The 23,311-nt window shown below is 42.6% G+C and overlaps 1 protein-coding gene and 1 pseudogene across 2 annotated transcripts; one reads left to right on the plus strand and one right to left on the minus strand.

Annotated features, from left to right (window-relative positions):
* Positions 1–7,239: 7,239 nt before the first annotated feature.
* LOC311145050 (stromelysin-3-like) lies at positions 7,240–13,284 on the minus strand (annotated as a pseudogene). Its single transcript has 8 exons — positions 13,267–13,284; positions 12,731–12,995; positions 11,544–11,687; positions 11,287–11,420; positions 10,890–11,131; positions 10,530–10,734; positions 8,330–8,590; positions 7,240–7,358 (listed from the first exon to the last, which is right to left on the minus strand). The product of its transcript is annotated as a stromelysin-3-like (transcript).
* A 4,713-nt stretch (positions 13,285–17,997) lies between these two features.
* Positions 17,998–22,754, plus strand: LOC311145051 (general transcription factor IIF subunit 1-like; the record flags this gene model as incomplete). Its single annotated transcript, XM_084181242.1, has 4 exons — positions 17,998–18,101; positions 18,436–18,455; positions 21,041–21,194; positions 22,102–22,754. 4 exons carry the CDS (start codon positions 17,998–18,000, stop codon positions 22,304–22,306), a joined length of 483 nt encoding a protein of 160 aa, XP_084037368.1. The 3' UTR covers positions 22,307–22,754.
* Positions 22,755–23,311: the final 557 nt, after the last annotated feature.

Genomic DNA, 23,311 nt, shown 5'->3' on the forward strand with positions numbered 1-23,311 from the left:
CCGGGGATGACTGTACTCACTGTCGGGTCCGGAGACCAAGGCTATGGAGACCTACATTGAGGACTCCCTAGCTGCCGGATTCATCCGTCCTCCTGCCTCCTCTGCCGGCACAGGGTTCTTCTTTGTGGAGAAGAAGGACAAAACCCTGCGCCCATGCATCGACTACCGGGGCATCAACGACATCACGGGGAAGAACCGCTACCCGCTACCACTCATATCCTCGGCCTTCGAGCCGCTCCAGGGGGCCAATGTGTTCTCCAAGCTGGACCTATGGAACGCCTACCACCTGGAGCGGATTCTGGAGGAGTACGAGTGGAAGACTGCATCCAACATGGCCAGCGGTCACTTTGAGAATCTGGTCATGCCATTTGGCCTTACCAATGCTCCAGCTGTGTTCCAGGCCCTGGTTAATGATGTTCTCCGCGACATGTTGAACCGGTTCGTCTTCTTCTACCTCGACGACATCCTCGTCTTCTCCCGCTCTGCCCAAGAACACGCTATCCACGTCCGACAGGTCCTCCAACGCCTCCTGGAGAACCAGCTTTTTGTGAAAGTGGAGAAATGCGAATTCCATCGCTCCACCATCCCCTTCCTGGGCTATATCATCGCTGCAGGGAGTGTACAGATGGATCCCGGGAAGGTGAGAGCTGTGGTGGATTGGCCCCAGCCTACGTCCAGAGTGCAGCTGCAACATTTCCAGGGATTCACCAACTTTTATCGCCGCTTTATCCGGGGTTACAACACCCTGGCTTCCCCCCTGTCGGCACTCACCTCTCCCAAGGTTCCATTCACATGGTCCCCAGCTGCTGACCGGGTGTTCCGGGACCTCAAACACCATTTCACCACTGCCCCCATCTTGGTTCATCCTGACCCGTCCCGCCAGTTCGTGGTGGAGGCCGATGCTTCAGATGTCGGAGTGGGGGCGGTCCTGTCCCAGCGTTCGGCCCTGGACCTCAAGTTACATCCCTGCGCCTTCTTCTCCCATCGCCTCAACACCACAGAGAGGAATTACGATGTGGGGAACCGTGAGCTTCTCGCAGTGAAGATGGCATTGGAGGAGTGGAGGCACTGGCTGGAGGGGGCGGAACATCCGTTCATTGTGTGGACAGACCACAAGAACTTGGAATATCTCCGTACCACCAAGCATCTCAATTCCAGACAAGCTAGGTGGGCTCTGCCTTTCACCCGGTTCAACTTCTCCCTCTCATACCGACCGGGATCCAAGAATGTCAAGCCAGATGCACTGTCACGCCACTATAGCCCCGTGGCTACAACCCCGGAATCCGAGACCATCCTTCCCACCTCGTGCTTGGCGACGGCACTCAGGTGGGGAATAGGGAAGGAGGTCTGGGTGGTGCAGCATTCCCAGCTGAACCCCAGGGGTGGCCCAGATAACCGGATATTTGTTCCTGACGCTGTCCGCTCCTCGGTCCTGGAGTGGGCCCACTCCACCAGGCTTGTCTGCCACCCGGGATCCCGTCGGACCCTGGCCTTTGTGCGACAACGTTTTTGGTGTCTACCATGGTTCCTGACGTCTCCGCGATTGTCACCCACTGCACGATCTGTGCGCAGAAAAAGACTCCTCAGCAAGCTCTGGCTGGTCTCCTCCAACCTCTGTCTGTTCCTCACCGTCCCTGGTCTCACATATCCCTAGACTTTGTCACTGGTCTTCCCCCGTCTGATGGCACACCGCCTTCCTGACAGTTGTGGACCGGTTTTCCAAAGCCGCCCACCTCATTCCTCTCCCCAAGCTACCCTCCGCCAAAGAGACGGCCCAGTTCATGGTGCAGCACATCTTCCGGATCCATGGACTCCCAGTGGACATGGTCTCCGACCGGGGTCCTCAGTTCTCTACCCTGTTCTGGAAGGCATTCTGCACACTCATTGGGTCGTCAGCCAGCCTGTCCTCCGGTTTCCACCCTCAGTCCAACGGCCAGTCAGAGCAAGCCAACCAAGACCTGGAGACGACTCTGCGCTGCCTGGTCTCCGCCAACCCCACCACCTGGAGCCAGCAACTAGTGTGGGTTGAATACGCCCACAACACCCTTCCCTGGTCTGCCACAGGTCTTTCGCCCTTTGAATGTTCCTTGGGTTATCAGCCCCCACTCTTCCCGGAGCAAGAGGAAGAGGTCGGCATACCCTCGGCCCAGATGTTTGTCTGCCGCTGTCGTCATACCTAGAGGAGAGCCCGGTCGGCTCTTCTCAAGACCACCTCCAGGTATCGACGACAAGTGGACCGCCACCGGATCCCGGCACCCCGGTATCGTCTCGGGCATAGGTATAAAAAACATATAGTTACAATAAACTATGTCTCAACAACTCAAAATGTTATATGGCCAGCTTCAATGTTGAGTTTATATCTAATTTAATGAACCGTTTCATACATTAGTGCCTTGAATTTGTCCTCTGGTGTGCCATTACAATTAATGTTACTATAAAGGTTTAAGGATTCCCAAATAGACAATACATTATTTAGTTACTTCTGTCTTTAAATCAGTAATCATGTTCTTACTTGTGTATTTTTTCCTTCCCTTTATTGGCGTCAGCCCATAGGACATTACGTCACACTGAATGACAATACACAACAGGCAGTCAAATTTTACTGTTAAAACATACGTTTCTTACCACTGTAAAAATGCTTCTAAACATCTGCTCTAAACATCAGTAATGGATCTTCAATAAAGAATTTGAAGTGTACTCATTGCAATTACAGGGACTCGAAAGTCCTGTATTGTTATTTTTCATCACTACCTCCCCAAATTGGGAGTGGGTAATTTGCGCGCCTGCTGCCTTTCTTGGATGTGGTAGCCATTTCTCAGGCTCCCTCTGCGGAATCGAACCCTGATTCCCCGTTACCCGTGGTCACCATGGTAGGCACAGAAAGTACCATCGAAAGTTGATAGGGAAGACATTCGAATGAGATGCCAGTGCCACAAAGGGTCACCAAAAGTGGCCAGGGGCACCCGACAGCACCCTGTATGGTTTTTGGGTCTGGTAAATGCAACCTGTCCCCAAAGGTCAGAAATTGTTTGCATATCTTAGCACTAGAATTGCCACAGTTGTCCAAGTAACATTGGAGTGATAAATGGAACCATAACTGATTTAATAAACCATTCACAGTTTCAAAGTACCGACCGTGTGTAATAAGACTTGCATTGCTTAATCTTTGGGACAAGAATATGGCAGGATCAATCATGTAGAGCAGGGGGGGGGGAACAGTCGCCAAAAGAGGCACGCCTGATGGGGGCCCTCCCAGGGTGGATGACGTATACCAATCAGTCAGGAGTGAAACTGGTAGGACAGACAGAGAGGGACCAAGGGGATGGATGGTCTAATGCAGGGAGTGAGAACCAGGAATGGGAGCACCACAGACAATATCTGCCTGTACCATCACTAGGGCCAGGTAAAAGAACTAGACCCTCCCCAGGGGGCAGAGACAGACCCAGAGGTTGCTGGAGCAATGTTCACCTGCCAAAAGTGAGAAACCATGCTTGGGATAATTAATACATAAATATTGCACTCATAATCACTAAAATCGTTCAAAATTGCAACAGGATACAAGTAGGTCTAACGCAAATAAGTGTTATTTGATGAAACATGAGTCTTAAAAGGTAATTATATAAGTTTATTAATGGGATATACCATCTTCATGTCACACCAAGCGAAAAAAGATGTCAAACTGTTGGAAATCTCAGGCTGTATGGTCCATTTTGGGCCATTTTGTTAACAGTAAGCCTTCCATATGATTTCACCACAACATGTTTTCATTGCTTTTTATACTTCAATTGTCAAAAAAGTATTATTATTTTCATATATACATTCAAAAGGCATCACACCAAAGGACTAAGAAACTGACTCCTTTTATCGCAATGGCAGAGAAGTGCACTATTTCTGATAAAACTTACAATCTGTTCAGGCCATGTGCTCTTCTGTACTTCCTCATTGCAAGAGAACTCTCCCCAGCTCAATGGTGCCCAAATGTTTTCTCATTATTTAATCACAGAATTGTGTCACTCACACCGAGTGGACATTGTTTTTAGGGACAAAATGTAATCAATCAAAACCTTTGAAATAATTTGGAAATATCATTAATAGACTTGGGGACTATTGTTTTTTAAATAGACTTGTGTTATGACTAAAAGAGTATAGCTGAAGGGAATTTTATAAATGTTTTCATTAATTTACTTAAGTTCAAAGTTCCACCACCTTACCTGGGACAGTCACACCATTGGAAAATTGTCACGTTTGGTTCAACATTTTAAGAAAACAAATAATAGGCTACACTGCATGAATATACTCATGATCCCAGTAAAGAAACAAAGCTTTTAGTATTATATCACAATTTTAGCCAATTTAAGTACAGTTATATTTGTGTTTGCCATCATGGACAAAAAAAAGGGCCGTCATGTCAACTACCCATATTCTTTCTTGAACCAAATGCTTCAAAACATCCTATCAAAATCAAATCAAATTGTATTTGTCACATGCACCGAATACAACATGTGTAGACTATGCACAAGAACAGCAGCACTCCGGGTCCAGAGTTGGAGGCTCCTCTGGTGATGCTGGTGGAGGCTCTCTGTGAACTTCACTGTCCTGAGGCTATCCAGGGTTTAGCTGCCTGGAGTCTCACCAACACTGGCAAGAGTCTGGCTTGGGTCAGCTCTGTGGCACTACAGGCTGAGGGGCGGTAAGGAAAACATCCCTGTGTGTGTGTGTGAAAGTGGAGGCCACTCTTGGGTTTCAAACCAAGCTTAGCATCTTAAAGGGGCAATTCTTGAAGAATATTACTTATAAATGCCTCATGAGCGTAGTTCCTCCTGCCATACCCCATCAGAACCCAAAATATAAGCTTGTTTTACACAGATGTTTTGCAACAAAGTAAATGTAAACAAACACTATATAGCTTCACCATGGTTACAACTAGAATGTTGCTCTATGATGTCAACTGTAGCTCAGTTGGTAGAGCATGGCGCTTGCAACGCCAGGCTTGTGGGTTCGATTCCCACAGGGGCCAGTATGAAAAATGTATGCACTCACTAACTGTAAGTTGCTTGCCTTGCGGTAGCAGAGAGAACAGCCTATGCACCGTCTGTTCTGCATTCTGTTTCCTGCAAGCCTGCTGCTAGATGCCACTAGTCAGTCGCTTACCACCGCAGCTGTAGCCAAAATGCAAGCTGTAGTGTACACTCTGGTAATGGAAGGAATCTGGTAATAATCTTGAGTTAAGCTATGAGCCATGGTCGGAAGATACTAGTTTACGCCTGTGATACATTTGTATTGATCCGGTAGGTCGAGAAGGGTGTAATTGCAGACCGCAATTAGGGGTGTTTTCTGATATCGGGGTTTCTTGATATCAAGTTACACCCATTGATGCTCGTCATTGGTCCGTGGCCATTTTTTTCTGTAGCATTGTAGCTAAGCCTAACCCTAACCCTTTTCCTAACCTTAACCTCATTCTCCTAACCTGCCACGCTAATTGACCTAACCTGCCACATTCATTTTCCTAACCTGCCACGTAAATGATCCTAACCTGCTATGTAAACAAATAATCAGTGTCGAGAAACCATCAGTCTCCTAACACCGTGCCCAACCGTAACTGAACACACACCAAATCTGACCCATGCCAAATCTTTTTAGTCTCCTGAGGGGGAATAGGCTTTGTCGTGCCCTCTTCACGACTGTCTTGGTGTGTTTGGACCATGATAGTTTGTTGGTGATGTGGACACCAAGGAACTTGAAGCTCTCAACCTGTTCCACTACAGCCCCGTCGATGAGAATGGGGGCGTGCTCAGAACCTCTTTTTTTCCCTGTAGTCCACAATCATCTCCTTTGTCTTGGTCACGTTGAGGGAGAGGTTGTTGTCCTGGCACCACACGGCTCAGCACCCAGCTTTGTGCACAACATTTGAGAGAAATAAGCTTTTTGTGCGTATGGTACATTTCTGGGATCTTTTATTTCAGCTCATGAAACATGGGACCAACACTTTACATGTTGCATTTATATTTTTGTTCAGTTTATATTTATCAATCAATCTATTTATCTATCTGATTAATAAAAATGGACAATGTACTCAAGCTGAAATATTTTATTTGTACCAAAACACAGTCCAGAATTCATATATTTGTATTTACATAGTAAATGTGACATTTGAGTAGAAAAACATGTTAAAACATAAAGATGTAACTAGAACAGATATAATGGCTATTTTAATTAAAGGTAAATGATGTCCCGAAATCATTCTGAGCTCTATAGTCAACACCCAAAATGTTAGAAGACAAAGACTAAAAACGAGTAATCTGCCAGGCTGCAGCTATTGGCTGTCAAACACAAAATATCAGAAATACATATTTACAGTAAAGCAGATATATCAAATGTCCTGCACTGACAAACTGCTGTGAATGGCCCACCAAAAAATTACGTATCCTCATGGCTTAGATTCACATAATGCAGCACCAAGTTCACTCCATCCCTTTGCACTGACTGAGAGCACCATGGATGGAACATTATTGAATTAAGTATAGTTATCTTAGAGAGAACATAAATGTGACGCGATAATGTACTTGATGTCATACATGTAAGACCGTGAGTAAATGTTCATAACATTTGAGAACAAAAAGTGCCCCTGATTGTCAGTGATTTCCAGATTTAGCACCTTAATTGCAGTGCCTTAGACATATTTCCCTTTAAGAACAACGCAAACATGTTTATGCTGTAACATCTCTGGAGTAAATTATACGTCATATAATATAGTTAAAAACAACCTCCTGCAATGGGCTGGTACTGCACTGTAGATGGCACTGTCCTCTCAGCCCATGGTCTTGAACAACGCAACTTCTGACCATAGAACCGAACCCAGTAACAAATGAATACAAGTACATAGCTGCACATGATGTCCAAACTCTGAGGAAACATTTGAATTAGTGTTTTCCTGAGAAGAAAAAAGGATCTAGTCCATTCAAAGTGTTAAGATCATGTGTAAACAAACATATTTGGAGGAAGAACACTAATTTTTTGGAACTCACTCAAGTAAAGTAATAAAGTCTCTCTCTAAATAGTTAGTTTCTTCAACATTTTAATGAAGATGAAGAGGCCTCTGTAGATGCACTGGTCTTGTTCCCAAAAATGCACAACATTACAATGTTGTATTTGAAAAGACCATAAGGACGAGAGCATGGTTGGACTAGACTTGGACTTGGGTTTGATCTTTAGATAGCAGCATCACTTAATAATGATTATTCATGCATTTCTGCAACCAAAGAAGTCCATTCCAATATAGCGAGGATACCCCTGTAGTAAATTCATCTCCACAGGATCAAACTTCCAGTACTGCCTCCCTCGGATAAGGTGGACATAGCCTGTCAATGAAAAAAAGATCACTCGTGGGAATTGGTCTATATGGACAGGGCTAAAATGAAATGTTTCTTACAGAAGAAATATGGAAAACATATGCATAACCATGGTAGTAAAGAACAGTTTGGAGATTATGGAAATATTATTAGACTAAAGGTGACGACACAACAGTTCACTTAACACAAGACTGAATCCAAACATTACACTGTTGATTTTATGTGCATTTTACATTTACTGTATGCTGCATTTATTGATAACGACATCTGAAAATATTCTGGATACATTCAGTAACATGATATTTTCCTGGAAATGTGGGGTAGGTGCAACATAAGACAAAAAAAATGACAAGGGTTTGAGTGAGAGGACTAACTGGGGTCTCCAAGTGGCCACACACCTCTCCAAAGTGTGCACAGTTCTTAAGTCATTTCAATGCACTTTTATGACTCAAAGAAGTGTCTTCAACTTTTTTTATCTCTCCTAGCTGTGCCGTTAAGGAACTAGAGCAAGCACACTTGTATTTGTTTTGTTTGGATCACAGCCCTGCATCCCTGCCTTTCCATAATTACTGTTGTTGTTTACGCAATCCAAAAACGGTCCATTATAAATCACAATCTAGGTCAGGTGGGCATAATTTGAAAGCTTGTTCTATTGCCAACATGACTAGCTAAATTATCTAATATGATGTTACAGTGTTAGGCTTTCACAAGGCAGTTCAGAGAAGCAGATCGTAATTTTGGTGCGCATAGAACGGAGTCTTAAGTTCATTCAGATGCGTGGACCGCTGCAAATTTTATTCACAATACAACAAACATAGGCTCATCTGTTCAGGACAACCCAGGGTATAACACCATGTCATCTTGTAACTGTACATCAAACATAGTGATGTTTGCGCACTCAATGTCCCAACTGCCAGTTATCAATATTCTAAAATTCTAAATTGAAAGCTGATTGGGTGATTCATTCATAAGATTTTTACCGTATTGGTCCTTGAAGGCTGCATCAACATCACTGGGGATGCCGCTCCAGTCCTGCATGTTGCGAGGGTAGACAGAGTCCACACGGTTCTCCTTGGGGCTGAACCTCCAGTAGCTGCCTGACTTGAAGAAGTAGGTGTTATAGTTGCTGTCCTGGCCCCTGCACAGGGCTGCCTGGATGTGGGAGACTGACAGGCCTAGCCTCTGCACAGGGTCTGGCCCTGTGATCTGTCTCTCTGCATCAAACACCCAGTAGCTTTGACCTGCAAGAGACAGAGAGAGAACTTTATACAGTAGATGCCCCCGCTGTGGCCCTTCAAGGATCTGGGCTATGTTTTCATAGTTTCCATAACTCTTGGCTATTCAACACTCTAGTCACTCTTGACATGCCCTACTTAAGGTTGTTGAATTTGGTCTTGGAAGAACCCTTTTCTGGGTAACCAAAAAGGGCATAACGCTATAATGCAGTCATTTTACTGCTTGTATGCCTACATGTACAGTGAGGGGAAAAAGTATTTGATCCTCTGCTGATTTTGTATGTTTGCCCACTGACAAAGAAATGATCAGTCTATCATTTTAATGGTAGGTTTATTTGAACAGTGAGAGACAGAATAACAACAAAAAAATCCAGAAAAACGCATGTCAAAAATGTTATAAATTGATTTGCAATTTAATGAGGGAAATAAGTATTTGACCCCTCTGCAAAACATGACTTAGTACTTGGTGGCAAAACCCTTGTTGGCAATCACAGAGGTCAGACGTTTCTTGTAGTTGGCCAACAGGTTTGCACACATCTCAGGAGGGATTTTGTCCCATTCCTCTTTGCAGATCTTCTCCAAGTCATTAAGGTTTCGAGGCTGACGTTTGGCAACTCAAACCTTCAGCTCCCTCCACAGATTTTCTATGGGATTAAGGTCTAGATACTGGCTAGGCCACTCCAGGACCTTAATGTGCTTCTTCTTGAGCCACTCCTTTGTTGCCTTGGCCATGTGCTTTGGGTCATTGTCATGTTGGAATACAAATCCACGACCCATTTTCAATGCCCTGGCTGAGGGAAGGAGGTTCTCACCCAAGATTTGACGGTACATGGCCCTGTCCATCGTACCTTTGATGCGGTGAAGTTGTCCTGTCCCCTTAGCAGAAAAACACTCCCAAAGCGTAGTGTTTCCACCTCCATGTTTGACGGTGGGGATGGTGTTCTTGGGGTCATAGGCAGCATTCCTCCTCCTCCAAACACAGCGAGTTGAGTTGATGCCAAAGAGCTCCATTTTGGTCTCATCTGACCACCACACTTTCACCCAGTTATCCTCTGAATCATTCAGATGTTCATTGGCAAACTTCAGACGGGCCTGTATATGTTCTTTCTTGAGCAGGGGGACCTTGCGGGCGCTGCAGGATTTCAGTCCTTCACGCCGTAGTGTGTTACCAATTGTTTTCTTGGTGACTATGGTCCCAGCTGCCTTGAGATCATTGACAAGATCCTCCCTTGTAGTTCTGGGCTGATTCCTCACCATTCTCATGATCATTGCAACTCCACGAGGTGAGATCTTGCATGGAGCCCCAGGCCGAGGGAGATTGACAGTTATTTTGTGTTTCTTCCATTTGCGAATAATCGCACCAACTGTTGTCACCTTCTCACCAAGCTGCTTGGTGATGGTCTTGTGGCCCATTCCAGGCTTGTGTAGGTCTACAATCTTGTCCCTGACATCCTTGGAGAGCTATTTCGTCTTGGCCATGGTAGAGAGTTTGGAATCTGATTGATTGATTGCTTCTGTGGACAGGTGTCTTTTATACAGGTAATAAACTGAGATTAGGAGCACTCCCTTTAAGAGTGTGCTCCTAATCTCAGCTTGTTACCTGTATAAAAGACACCTGGGAGCCAGAAATCTTTCTGATTGAGAGGGGGTCAAATACTTATTTCCCTCATTAAAATGCAAATCAATTTATAACATTTTTGACATCCGTTTTTCTGGAATTTTTTGTTGTTATTCTGTCTCTCACTGTTCAAATAAACCTACCATTAAAATCATAGACTGATCATTTCTTTGTCAGTGGGCAAACGTACAAAATCAGCAGGGGATCAAATACTTTTTTCCCTCACTGTATATTTACTTGTCTGTATTCAACTTGGGGCTTATCTAACCCTATTCTCACAAGACATGACTAACCACAGCATAAACAACCAATATCTCTGTCACACACCTTGAAAGAACCAGATATTCCCTGATTGGTCTTCAAAGGCAGCATCAATGCTCTCTGGAATCCCCCTCCAATGGCAGGATGCCAGAGCGGGGTAGCCCGCCTCCAGCCGCCCCTCCCGAATGCGCCACACATAGCTTGATTTAAAGAAGAACAGCTCTCCACGGATCATAGACACAGCATCAAAGTCTGTCTGGCAGACGTCAGGCTGGAGACAGAAAGAGGATCACTAGTGCATCTCCATACTGTCATATCATGTGTATTCTTGTGTGGCTAGTATCTCAGTTGTATTTTATGTCTTATATTATTTTTATTTGCCTGTGCAGCGCCTCAAAAAATATGAATGGCAAGATTAACACTCACAATACTACTAATGATCTCATTGGTCTCTGTGGTGATTTGTGGCGGTGGTGATAGTGGAGGTGGGGGCGGGACATGTAGACGAGGGCCGTACAGGTATTGGATCCCCAGCTTGTCATCCTCGCTCAGCTCCAGGGGATAGGAGAAGCTGTAATAGGGGGACATCACTGCACCCGGTTCCCAGGAGTGCTGCAGGCCCAGAACATGCCCGAACTCATGAGCAGCCACTTGGAGGAGGTCTGTGCCTGCAGTGGAATCAGGGAGAGGGTCACACCTACGGGGATACACAGTACAACCACAGAGCTGACAACTACTTCCTGACTGTACTCATTTTACATAGAGCTCTATGTAAATCAACTCTTCATACTTCCTGCATGTTCCCTGCCAAGCAAACACTCACCCATGTAGTTGCCAAGGGTCCATGCTTCATCATAGTCAAAATGGATGTCGCCCTCCCTGTGGGTCTTGGGGAAGAAGGCATGGGCTAGAATTCCCCCAGGGCCGTCAAAGGGCAGGTTATCTCCATGCCAGTACCTACAGTAGAGATCCATATCAGGAAAGTGCTGGCAGACCAGTAACTTAAAATCTGACATTTGAATACACATACTGTACTACTGTACTGACATTTGAATACACTTACTGTACACACATGCGTACCTGGTGAAGTCGATGACAATGTCAGCCTTTCCACTGCTGACCTCAGTGAAGGTGAGGGGTATGACCTCACTCCATACTGTCAGTGCTTCCAGCAGGACACGCCGCACCTTGTCCTCACTCATCTGCCAGGGGAAGCGAACCACTCTGAGGAAGGAAGAGATATAGATGTAAACATCAGAGACCGTAAACTCCACACACCCACACACCATAATCTGTAGTCTGTAGAAACACACTTAGACCACCAGCCTTGCATATCTATAACCTCCCTCTCATCTGATATCTAACCATCAAATCAACCAAGAGGTGTGCTGTTAAAAAGACCCTCAGGCTCTGTAAGATAAGTGTATTACAGTCCTCTTCCTTCACCTTTACATGAGCTGTCTCAGGTAAAACCACCCAGTATGACTAATACAAAGAAACTCTTTAGAGAGCTCATATGTCAACAATTACAATTAAATTAGGGAATCATCAAAGATGTTGATGATTTCTTAATGGCTTGTCATTCATGTCAAATGCATGCCTAAGTGGACTATCCAAACTAAAGCCCTTGGCAAACCCAGTGATTCCACTGTCCTAAGTACGAGGGCTCCCACTGTAACACTGCCATGACACAGGCGAGCACTACTCCTATCCCTGGTCACATTAAGACAAATGTATTGCTCAACTCCAGCAGTCTCAGTAGCCCATCATGGCTTGCCTTCTCCTCCTCTCTCTGAGTGGCTCTTTAGATGCCATGCATTATGATAAAGAACAGCTACAATGAGAGGAACCAGAGGACACAGACAGAGAGGCAGCAGCCAGCCGACAGACAGCCCAGCCCAGACACTCCATGCCGTGAGTCTCAGGAGGAGGCAAAGTAATAACATTATAGGTTCCTCCTTTTCAGAGACACACTTTGTTTTTAAGGCAAATGTGATGAGAGTGCAACTCCTGCTTGCCTTGTTGAGTTAGAATATGAGAGCTATGACCAAAACAGGGGACTCAATAAACAAATGATGGATAGAGTAACACTGGATTCTGGACATACTGTACCTTTATAACCAGTTGTACTGGCAACTATGCACCAAAACATGTCCTATTACCTGATAGAAAATTATATTTCCTTGGTTGGGTCCAGATCCATCTCTAAATACATACAAGCCGTTCAACAGTGTGGTTATACGAAGATAATAATAATATCTCCTTACTTGTAGGTGAGGTCAGTCTTCTCCAAGCGCCCCCCGAACAGGACAAAGCGTTTCTGCCTGTGATTCCTCCTGTAGAGGACATCTTTCAGCATGGGGTAGTCAGGAACGCCACAGCGGGGGCAGTTAGACACCTCAGTGATGTTAGTTACCAGTGCTGCTCTTATAGGGTCTCCTCTGGCCAAGGCTGTGTCTTTGAGGTGTCCTGAGGATGGGCAACTCTTCCTCTCTTCTTCAGGTCGTGGAGATCAGACCTCTGGAGCCATCCCTTTGAAAAAGCAGGAACATAAGCAACATTTATTAGAAAACAAGTTTACAATAATAACAATATTTTTGGTAGAAATATGTATCCAAATGCATTACTTTTTATTATAATCCATGCATGCATTGACATTGCCTTAACATGATTGCCTGTAAGTATTTCTGAAGGTGGGAGTATGAGAGGTAAAAAATAACTGGAAATCTCCACTGCCTAAAAAACAGAATTGTGCATCAGAGAGTGTTTTCCCTTGTTGTCTTGGAGTGGGCTTGGAGTTTACTGTACTGTCAGTTATCATTACACATAGGAACTATTACAGTAAATATCCCCCTGCAGAACCCAGAGGAAATGGCTCTGCTCATTAACTCATATCTCAAGCGTAAATTACAGAAAGGAGAAATTCTGTCAGTGGCACAGCGTCTCCATGGCTTTTTGAAGTTGTACAATTCCAGGCCTTTTACAGCTCCTGCAGCATTGCAATTCAGGAGGCATTGGGGTGTATTTATGATCAAAAAAGTGTTTATAGTGCATTTCCTATGACACTGCTACTGTAAAACCCATTAGATTTCCTAATACACTAAGAACATGAGAATGTAGTGTATTGATGTGTCCATGGCTTTTGGTTGGGGTATGTACGTACGGTCACTGTGGGGACGACATCATCGATGCACTTATTGATTGTACATATAGATACTGCAATCAACCTCAAGCTTCTCTTATCATTCAGCAACGCATACTTTCTCAATGCAACTGCTCCTAACAGATCTAAACTCCTGCCATATCTATCTTCCCACTGAACTCTAAATTTCCCTTCACCACTGTTCTCTCTCTCTTACTACTAACATTGAAGCTTAGCTGACTGTCCTAGAGTTCCTTCAACCCTCGTTTTCTTAACTTTTTAATCTGACTTTTCTCCTAACTTTCAAAAACCATTTCACTGATTTATCCACAAATTCCTTTCCCTCTAATTTTAAGATATGTGATCGGGAAGTCCCCACCTGCTTATGACTTCTTTACACACAGACTTGGCAAACGATTGAGCATCTTTTAGCCTAGTTTGACATCTTATTCACCTCTTGGTGTAGGAATGTAACCAAGAATAACAGTCACCCCCTTTTAACATTATTTTTCAGACAGATTGTCCTCCTTCCTATGATATAATCAACCTTTTCAAGCAAATATGATTCCCAAAAACCATACTCCTTTGTAATCTTTCTCCTAACCTTAGCCTTCTTTAAAGAATCTTCACTGAGATTTCCAATCCAGAATACTAAAGACAAATCTATTTCTGTCATCATCAACAATTGGTAAACCTTTTCCTTTGGCACTTCTACCAGACAGCCGTCTGGTGTACATCTTATTTTACAGTTCAACTTACACAATGCATCTCTTCCCAACAATACAATAGGTATATGTTCTGATACCAGTATGGGTATTGTAATTTTTTGATTTTTATAGCAGAGCTCAATTGGTTCCTTAAGAGTAATCAACTGTTTTACTCCCTCAAATCCCTATCCCAATTAGTTGATTTTACATAGTGAGATGTGTAACCTCTTCAGGCTGAACACAGATAAAAGCAGTTCCGCTATCCATCATCACCTCCCATGGTCCTTTGTTTATTTTCACTTCAATTGTTGGATATTTTTCCTAACTGGTGCTACCAGCTGACACCCCCCTTTCGGATCTTCTAGGCACCCCTAGAATCCTTGCTCCTTGTCCCTGTAAGGGTTCACCTGTCCTCCAGATGATCTTCACTTGCTCCTGTATCTTCCTCTGAAATTCCCTCTTGTGTTTCCTCCTGGCCCATTGCACTCACAGCAAAGTCACCAACCTGTCCACAACTGTAACACACTTCTGGAGATTGCTGGAAGTATGGCTTAAATCTTCCTCCTCTTCCTAAGTCTTCTCGTCCTCTTCCTCTCCAATTCTTTCAGTCCAGAAACTATCTATGGATATGAAACAACTTGTACCACTAGTTGTGGCTGGTACAATTGCATTTGACCTTGTTCAGTTGAAGCTGTGGCAGTGATTGTTGATTTGGTGCACACTGATTCTTCATAACCAAAGCTTTTCTTCTCCTTCTTATTCTCCCCCCAGTTGTATTTGATTGAGTTTTCTGAGTGTTTCTTGGTCCTGTTCTTTCTGGTTGTGTTCCTTTTTCCTTTACAGATCCACTTGATGGGCTATATGATCTGTATAGACGCCTTTTGTCATGCTTCCAAGTCCAACCACCTCTGCCAGTTTGCTCCTTACTGGTGAGGGCAGTCCCATCTGCAGTTTAGCTCTCAAAATTGACTGCTCAATATGACTTCCAGTAATATTTCTCCACACTTGATGGACTCTTGACACATAGGCTCTCGGATTTTCTTGTTGTCCTAGTGGGTCAATCAGAATGTTATCAGGATGCACATTTGTTGGAAACGTATCTTTCAGTGCTCTCCACAGACGGTTCCTACTTGCAGCCAACAATTCAGGATCATTCACTGCAGTCCCCACATATCTATTGAGTCCCGCTCTCTGAAATATTTCTTCCATATCTGGAATCCCAAGGAGATTAGCCAAAAGTCTCTTAATGTCTCCTATGGCTGATTGTGCTCCCACCGTAATTTCTTCCAATTTTGAAATCCAAGGATAGGCTCCATCTTGAAGAGTAGGCAGCTTCTCAAGTATATCTGACATATCGGTATTTTGCAAAGGCTTATATTCTAGGTTTTGTCCTCGAATGATGACTGGCAACATCTTCTTACTGGTGCTCCCTTGTCTTGGCCTTAATGTATACTTTTTCTCCAATTCTTGGGCTCCTTTTCTCAGCAGTTTCTTCTTCTGTATCTTCAGCTTCTTGAGTTGTTGTTCCAGTTCTCTTACTTCTTCTAAATTATTCGCTTTATCCAGGCATGATACGCATCGGTCTATATCTCTTTCTATTTCTTCTGTGCTAGTCATTGTAGGATAAAATCCTCTTGAATATGAAGCACCTTTAATCTCCAAGTCTTCATCGCTGTCTCCATCTTTACTTTCATCAGAACTCGAATCTCTTGTATTCTTCTTCTTGAAACATCCATCACCCCTTCTTTCCGCTCTGGCCAACCTCCGTCTGATCACAGGGTCATATCCACCCATGATCTCTTCTGAATCACTCTGATCATCATCATCAAGTTCCATCCTCCTGAACCTCATTCCACCCTTAGTTTCCAGATATCTCGTTTTTTTCTTACTTCTGGAGTTTGGATTCATTTTTATGGTCGTTTCTGCTTGTCCTCTCTCTATTATTCGTTCATCTTCATCTCTGATGCAATAATCACCCTCCTGAATGATCACTGGAAGCTGAGGATAGACGTCCTTAAACTCTACTTCTTTCTCATAAGGTGGGGGTCTTTTTGCTGAATCCGTATGTGAGAAAGGTGTACTGACTTCTGTCATTAGTTTTTCTGTCACCTTCACTGCATTTACAATTTTCTCTATACCTTTGTTTCTTTTATCGCTGGTATCTTTTATCAGTTTTTGTCCTTCATTTTCAAACAGCTTAAGAACACCCAGCTCTCTTTGTCTCTTTTCTTTACGTTGTTCCCTTTTTGTCCCTTTCTTTTGAACTGCTTTATGAATTGACAGAAGCTCTTTCATTATGTTGATGACGTCAGGCTTAAGAGTCCCTTCCACTGGCCATGGTTGTTCAATGTCAGGCCAACGTTTATTCCATTTTCCAGATAACCTTGCAATACCATTAACTAAAGGATTACTATTTTGTACTATATCAACAGGTGTAATTACCTTCATAGTCTTGATGTCCTTTTTCCCCATTGTAACAACTGTTTTATATTCCTTTATTGTGAATTATTTTATTATTTTAGACTATATAGCTTATAGTTTCCTCCCTTTAATTATTAATAAAAACTAAAAAATAATAATATATTTTTTATTTTTTATTAAACAATGAATTAATAAATCAATTTATGAATAATTAAAAATATATATATATATATTATTATTTTATTTTTTATTTTTTTTCTCAATTTATTTTACCAATTTTATTAATTAGTGGCAATCTTACCACATCCGATCAGGAAAAGTAAAGGAAAGTAGTCAACTTCAGAGCAATCCCAAAAAAAAAATACCTATAATCCAGCAACACTACAGTACTCACAAACCAATTGCTTAATAAGCACCCAATGACCTTAATTTTACAGAATAATGTCAGTACTCGATTCCCAACACAACTCTAATCAAACCAACTCATTCACGAAAACTCCAGTATGCAATTACATCAGTTGATCAGTCTGTTGCCAAGTCCCTGTCAAATTGTCACAACATCAAATATGCTAGGCACACAAAATATCCTGTATGGGAAGGTACGTTTTGTAAATAGAACAGTACTGGCCTTAGTTTGACGGGATCCGTTGCAGCAGACCCTGTCGCATCACACCCAGTCGCGTGATGTACACGTCAGCAATTCATCTCTCTCTCTCTCTCTCCTCCTCCTTCTTATCATCTCTCATATGACAGAATAACAAAGAAACAGACAAGAATTTAGTAGTTTATGCACACACTGAGTTATTTCAACCATTCAATACTCCTCCGTTCACATTCGCGCTAAGAAATAAGCAAACTTAACTCAGAAATAGTATAAATAGCTCAATAACATTTTATTTTATTTATTTAATTATTTTTAATCCGTCAACATATCTCTAGTTTATCAATTCGATAGGTCTCAAGAAAACAGTTTCATCGTCAAACAACAGCCGATTTAACAACCAGAATACACTATTAGTCTCTAAATCTTCTCTCTCTTTGTCTGCGTCTCCCCGCAGAGGAGTGGCACATTTGCCCTTACGTAACTCTAGAGTCATAAAATCACGCGCATGCGTAGTTCATACACCACTACGATTTCAGAGTGGATGGAGCTCTCTCCCAGCTCTCTCCAAGCCAGACAACAGAAAGTTAACAGTCCCGCTATACCTCCTCTCTTTTACCCCTCATAGACAAACAATAACACTTAACAGAGCTCACAAACCATATGTCAGAGAGGAAGAACTCCCCAGAGAAGTTTGCCCTGAAACTGTGCTCGGAGCTTAGCATCCGAGGACAACTTAGTTGGCACCAGAGGACATACGCTTTCAGGTAAGATATACAGATTGATGCTCAGACACACTTGTACAGTACACCCACTCAAATACATGCATAGCAAATACTCAAAGCTGAGCTGGTAACAGAGGACTAATCTATCAAAAATCGTTTTTGTATTTCGGTGAAACGTAATAGACAGTCTTGACTCTATAGAGTCTGTTTGTGAAGCAATGTAAGAATTAGATGAAAAGTAACTGCCCGGACAATATCAATGGCCTCTGTTGGGCTTCTATACCAAAATACCCCTTGCAGCAACATGCTATTTTCCTGTCTGGCTGTGTCTCATGGTTGTGTAAGTAATTTGTTGTGGCTCTTTGTCTCTGTGAAGTGAGAACCCGGCTGCCCACAGTAGAGAGAGCCATCGGGAACACAGGTGAAGCTGACCAGTGGTGCCCCCTGCTGGAGACACTGACACACAGAGATGGAGAAGAAGATCAGGGACCAGGACAGAAACACTTGGTGGGTGTTACCGCACTGAACTACTGTCCTAAAAATATACCTCATGATCTAGCTTACCCAAAGTCTCTTTTAAACAACAGTTTGAACGTATTGTAAATGAAACTATCCACTCATTCAATCAACTTAGTTTGATTTTATGTCATTTTATTAATGTCAAAGTTATTCTCTCTGTATATTTGCATTACAGGCGCATGAGACGACTGGTAAACACAGCACCAGCGTGGTAGATGATTCAAGTGAAAAGTCCTGCTCCTTCAACAAGACAGACAGTAGTCCATTTGATAAAGCATGAGAGTGATGGGACTTGCTATGCTAAGAGCATTAACACAGACATTCATTCAGCCTGTTTACCAGAGCAGGTTCTCTTCTTCACCAGTCACCTCAGTTTTCTACACAATCTGCGACCCCTCCACCCCCAATGTGTTGATTTGAGCAAAGCTCCAACACAAACAGCCCCTACAATGTGGTCCCTCCCTCCCCTACAGTGCCTTCAGAGAGTATTCACACCCCTTGACTTTTTCCACATTTTGTTGTGTTACAGCCTGAATTTAAAATTGATTGAATTGAGATTGTTTGTCACTAGCCTACACACAATACCCCATAATATCCCATAAGTGGAATTATGTTTTTTGAAATGTTAAACAATTAATTAAAAATGAAAGATCTTGCTACCATGGAAAGGTAAATACCTGTCAATTTGTGGAAAAATCACCCTGATTAACTCTTTAGAATTATCCCAGTTTACCTATTTGCTTATGGTGTTGCCTACGCCTAGCGAACAGTTTTATAAATTATATGAGAAAAAAATATTCAATTTTATTTGGAACGGCAAGCCAGACCAAATTAAATGGGCCTATTTATATAATGAATATGAATTTGTACAGAAATACAGAAATTATTAAATATTAAAGCAATAGACCTATCACTAAAAGCTTCAGTCATACAAAAGTTATACTTAAATCCGAACTGGCAAATTAGTAAGATTGTCTCACCCAATGTTCAAGAATGGCCTTTTTCCCTTTATTCAGATCACAACCTCTCACTTTCAGTTATTTGAAAAGGAAATAATCTCCCACATTTCACTATTTCTAAAACAAGCCATAGAAAGTTGGTTGCAATTTCAATTTAATCCTCCAGAAACGACAGAAAAAAATTATGGAACAAATATTGTGGTTGAACTCAAATATACTAATTGATAAAAAAACATTAGTTTTTTTACAAAATGTTTAAAAAAGGTATAATCTTCGTAAATAATATCATTGGTAGGACTGGTGGAGTTATGTCGCACATGCAGCTAACAAAAACATATGGAAATGTCTGCTCTACCCAAATTTACAACCAAAAAATTGCAGCATTACCGCAAGAGGAAAGAGGAAAGTGGAAGGGGGAAAAAGTAAGGAACTTGTCTGTCGGCCCTGTATTAAAGACCATAATTGGTTAAAGAAAACTGTGATAAATAAAAAAAGTAGACCCGTTTCATTTAAGGACCAAAGGATTGACAGCCATCTCATATAGATTGAAAAATAGTTGGGTTTTGACATACCGATTCCATGGCATAGTGTTTATGAATTGATACGCAAAACTTTTAAATTTAAATTATTATATAAAATTATTGCTACCAATAGAATGTTATTTATATGGGGGATACAATCTTCTCAGCTCTGCAGATTTTGCTGCAAAGAGACAGAATCATTAGATCATTTGTTTTGGTACTGTCCATTTGTAACTTGTTTTTGGACACAGGTCCAGGAACGGCTAAAGGATTGCAATATTTACCTGGAGCTAACCCTGCAGATAGCATTACTGCGTGATCTCAAAAGTCATAGTCAATCGATCAATAATATAACAATACTTTTAGCAAAAATGTTTATTTTCAATTTACAATCTGTAGAAACAATGAGAATAGAAAGGTTCAGAACTTTTGTAAAACATCACAGTACAGTTGAAAAATATATGGCAAATAGAAATCTAATATGGATGGTGTTAAGAGATAGATGGGTGGTGTTGAATGGAGTTGAAGGATGGGACTAATAACAACTAACAACAACTAATAACAACAAGATAACTAATAATGTAAGCATACTGTGTCCATAATAAGTGTACAGGTTATAGGTTGAGAGCTTTTGTGAAAGAGCACAGTTAGAAAGATATGGCATATAGAAGCAAACCGGATGGACATCATGAAAATGATTGGAGAGGTTGAGGGTAGAGGAAGTTCAGGAGTAAAAACAAACAAAATATAATTATTGTAAAATTGACTGTGTCCATAAAATGTACAGTTGAAGTCGGAAGTTTACATACACTTAGGTTGGAATCAATAAAACCAGTTTTTCAACCACTCCACAAATGTCTTTTCAACCACTCCACAAACTATACTTTTGGCTCTCTTCTTGATTGAACAATAAAGGGTTGTTAAAACTGTCTCCAACATCCTGCGCTCTGCCTCCCCCTCCCCCCTCCCTCCCTCCTCACAGGTAAGAGACAGGTGGTGGGTGGTAGCTCTGAGTCTCCAGCTGCCAAGAGGCTGAAGATGGAGTCCAGCAGCACGGCTATCACCACCCAGAGTCCTGCCCCCTCAGGGAAGAGCACTCCACAGCCCCCATCAGGCAAATCAACTCCCAGCTCCAGGTATATTCCTCCTCTTCAATCTCTCCTGTTTGTTCTCTTTTCTCACTGTTATGTGAATTATTTAACAAACTATTTTAGGTTCTCTGTGCGTCTCCCAAAAGGTTGTAAGTCTTTTGGGATTTAAGTAACGGCCAGAGTCCCGGTCTGCATAGTCAGAGATATTTATTCATTGAGAATTCTGCCATCACAATTTCAGAGTCCATCTTTTATACTCATACGTCATACAAAAAGAAATCCCTTCCCTCTGTAGGCGGGCTGTAGTTTTCCACTCTAAAACTGCTCTACTGACCTTCAGTTCACACACACACACATATACACACATGCATACACACATACATACACACACACACACACACATATCCTACTCCCTGCTTTACTCAGTTATTGCTGTTCTCACAATATTCTGCACCATGTTTTCATAACAGTTTCTCCCCTCCCTAAATTGGGAGGCCTCTTTATCTTAGTTTCTCAGTTGTCTTTGTTGTCTGGCCTAACTCTTACTCACATCGCTAAATAGTGGCTCAATGCCATAGCCTTTACTGGTCCTACACTCACACATTTCTAACACATTACACACAGTTTCAGGGTGTAATAATTAGTCATTAATAATTAATCTATCACTCACCCTTACCCTCTCTCTAGCTCACACACACACACTTGTTCTCTCTCTTTCTCTATCTCTTCTTCCTCTTTTCTCTGTCCCCTACTCTCCTCTCCTCTCCCACACATACTCTTTCTTTCTTCCTCTTCTATTATCTCCCCTCCTCTCTTATCTTCTCATGTTCCCACTCTCTATCACCCTCTCTTTCTCTCCCCTACTCTTCTTGCCTCATTCCCTTCCCCCTCCCACCACCTACCCTCCCCCTGCTTTGTTCTCCCCCTCTCCATCCTCCCTCCCTCTCCACAGTGACGTTCAGCTGACAGAGGAGGCGGTGAGCCGCTACCTGATTCAGAAGCCCATGACCACCAAGGACCTGCTGAAGAAGTTCCAGACCAAGAGGACGGGCCTGAGCAGCGAGCAGACGGTCAACGTCCTGGCCCAGATCCTCAAACGCCTCAACCCTGAGAGGAAGAACGTCAACAACAAGATGCACTTCTATCTCACCGAGTGAACCGGACTCGTGTTTCATTAGGGCATGCGTTTTAAAATGGAAAACGAAGTCCAAGTCCCTGTTTCAATCCCTTTGGTGCCTAATGAATATGACCCAGGGAGGAAGGAGGAGATGAATAGAATAGGGTCATTGGAAGAGGAAGGGTAGACGAGGAAGAGAAAGTGGAGTAAGGTAAAAAGAAAAGTGTTATGCAACTGTGATTTGAGATGCGGTGTAAACTAGCTTCAAAATCTGTCTCTAGAAATGGTTTGAAGTCAAGTGTTCCTGTGGCATTCCTTTCAGGTCAAACCACTTACTTTTACAAGACATATAGGTTTGTCCATGAATTAGGCAATGTGAAAGTATCAATGAAAACATTCCGTGTAGATCTTGCCTGCCGATTCATCTCCCACCACAAACCACTGGATTCAACAAAACAAGTGTGGGTTATTTTTTACGAATTGGCGTATCTCCCCAGGCCTCTATTTCTTGTTTTAGAATTTAGTATTTTTTTGTTTGTTTATTTTCATTTCTAATAAAAACCCTGCCTTTGCCATGGCTGGTCTCCTTGTCATGTTTCTGGTTGGTTTGCATAATTAGAAGCAGAACACTGGACAAGGATGTCATACATCTTAAGGCTCTTCAATATAGAAGCTCTAATATTCTTAGAGGTTCTGCCGGAAGTCTACTGTGCTATCCAGTGGATTCATTGGAAATCTACTTTGCAGCAACTGTTGGCACCGATGTGTACGTACTTACTTGGATAAGAGTAGTGTGTACTTACTTGGATAAGAGTAGTGTGTACTTACTTGGATAAGAGTAGTGTGTACTTACTTCAGTGACAGTCTACTGTTGGACTGTAGCTCTTCATGCCATAGAGAAGTGGTTGTGTAGTGAGAAACCATGTTAAACAGAAGTCATGAGTCATTCATCGTTATTCAGCAGGACATGACAGGTGTAGGCTTATTAATGGTACACCTGCTTCTTCCTATGCTGAGGAAAATTGCTTAAGATGTGCCAAGTAGA

Source organism: Coregonus lavaretus (assembly GCF_964263955.1).
Source record: "Coregonus lavaretus genome assembly, chromosome: 17".
Taxonomy (NCBI): Eukaryota; Metazoa; Chordata; class Actinopteri; order Salmoniformes; family Salmonidae; genus Coregonus; species Coregonus lavaretus.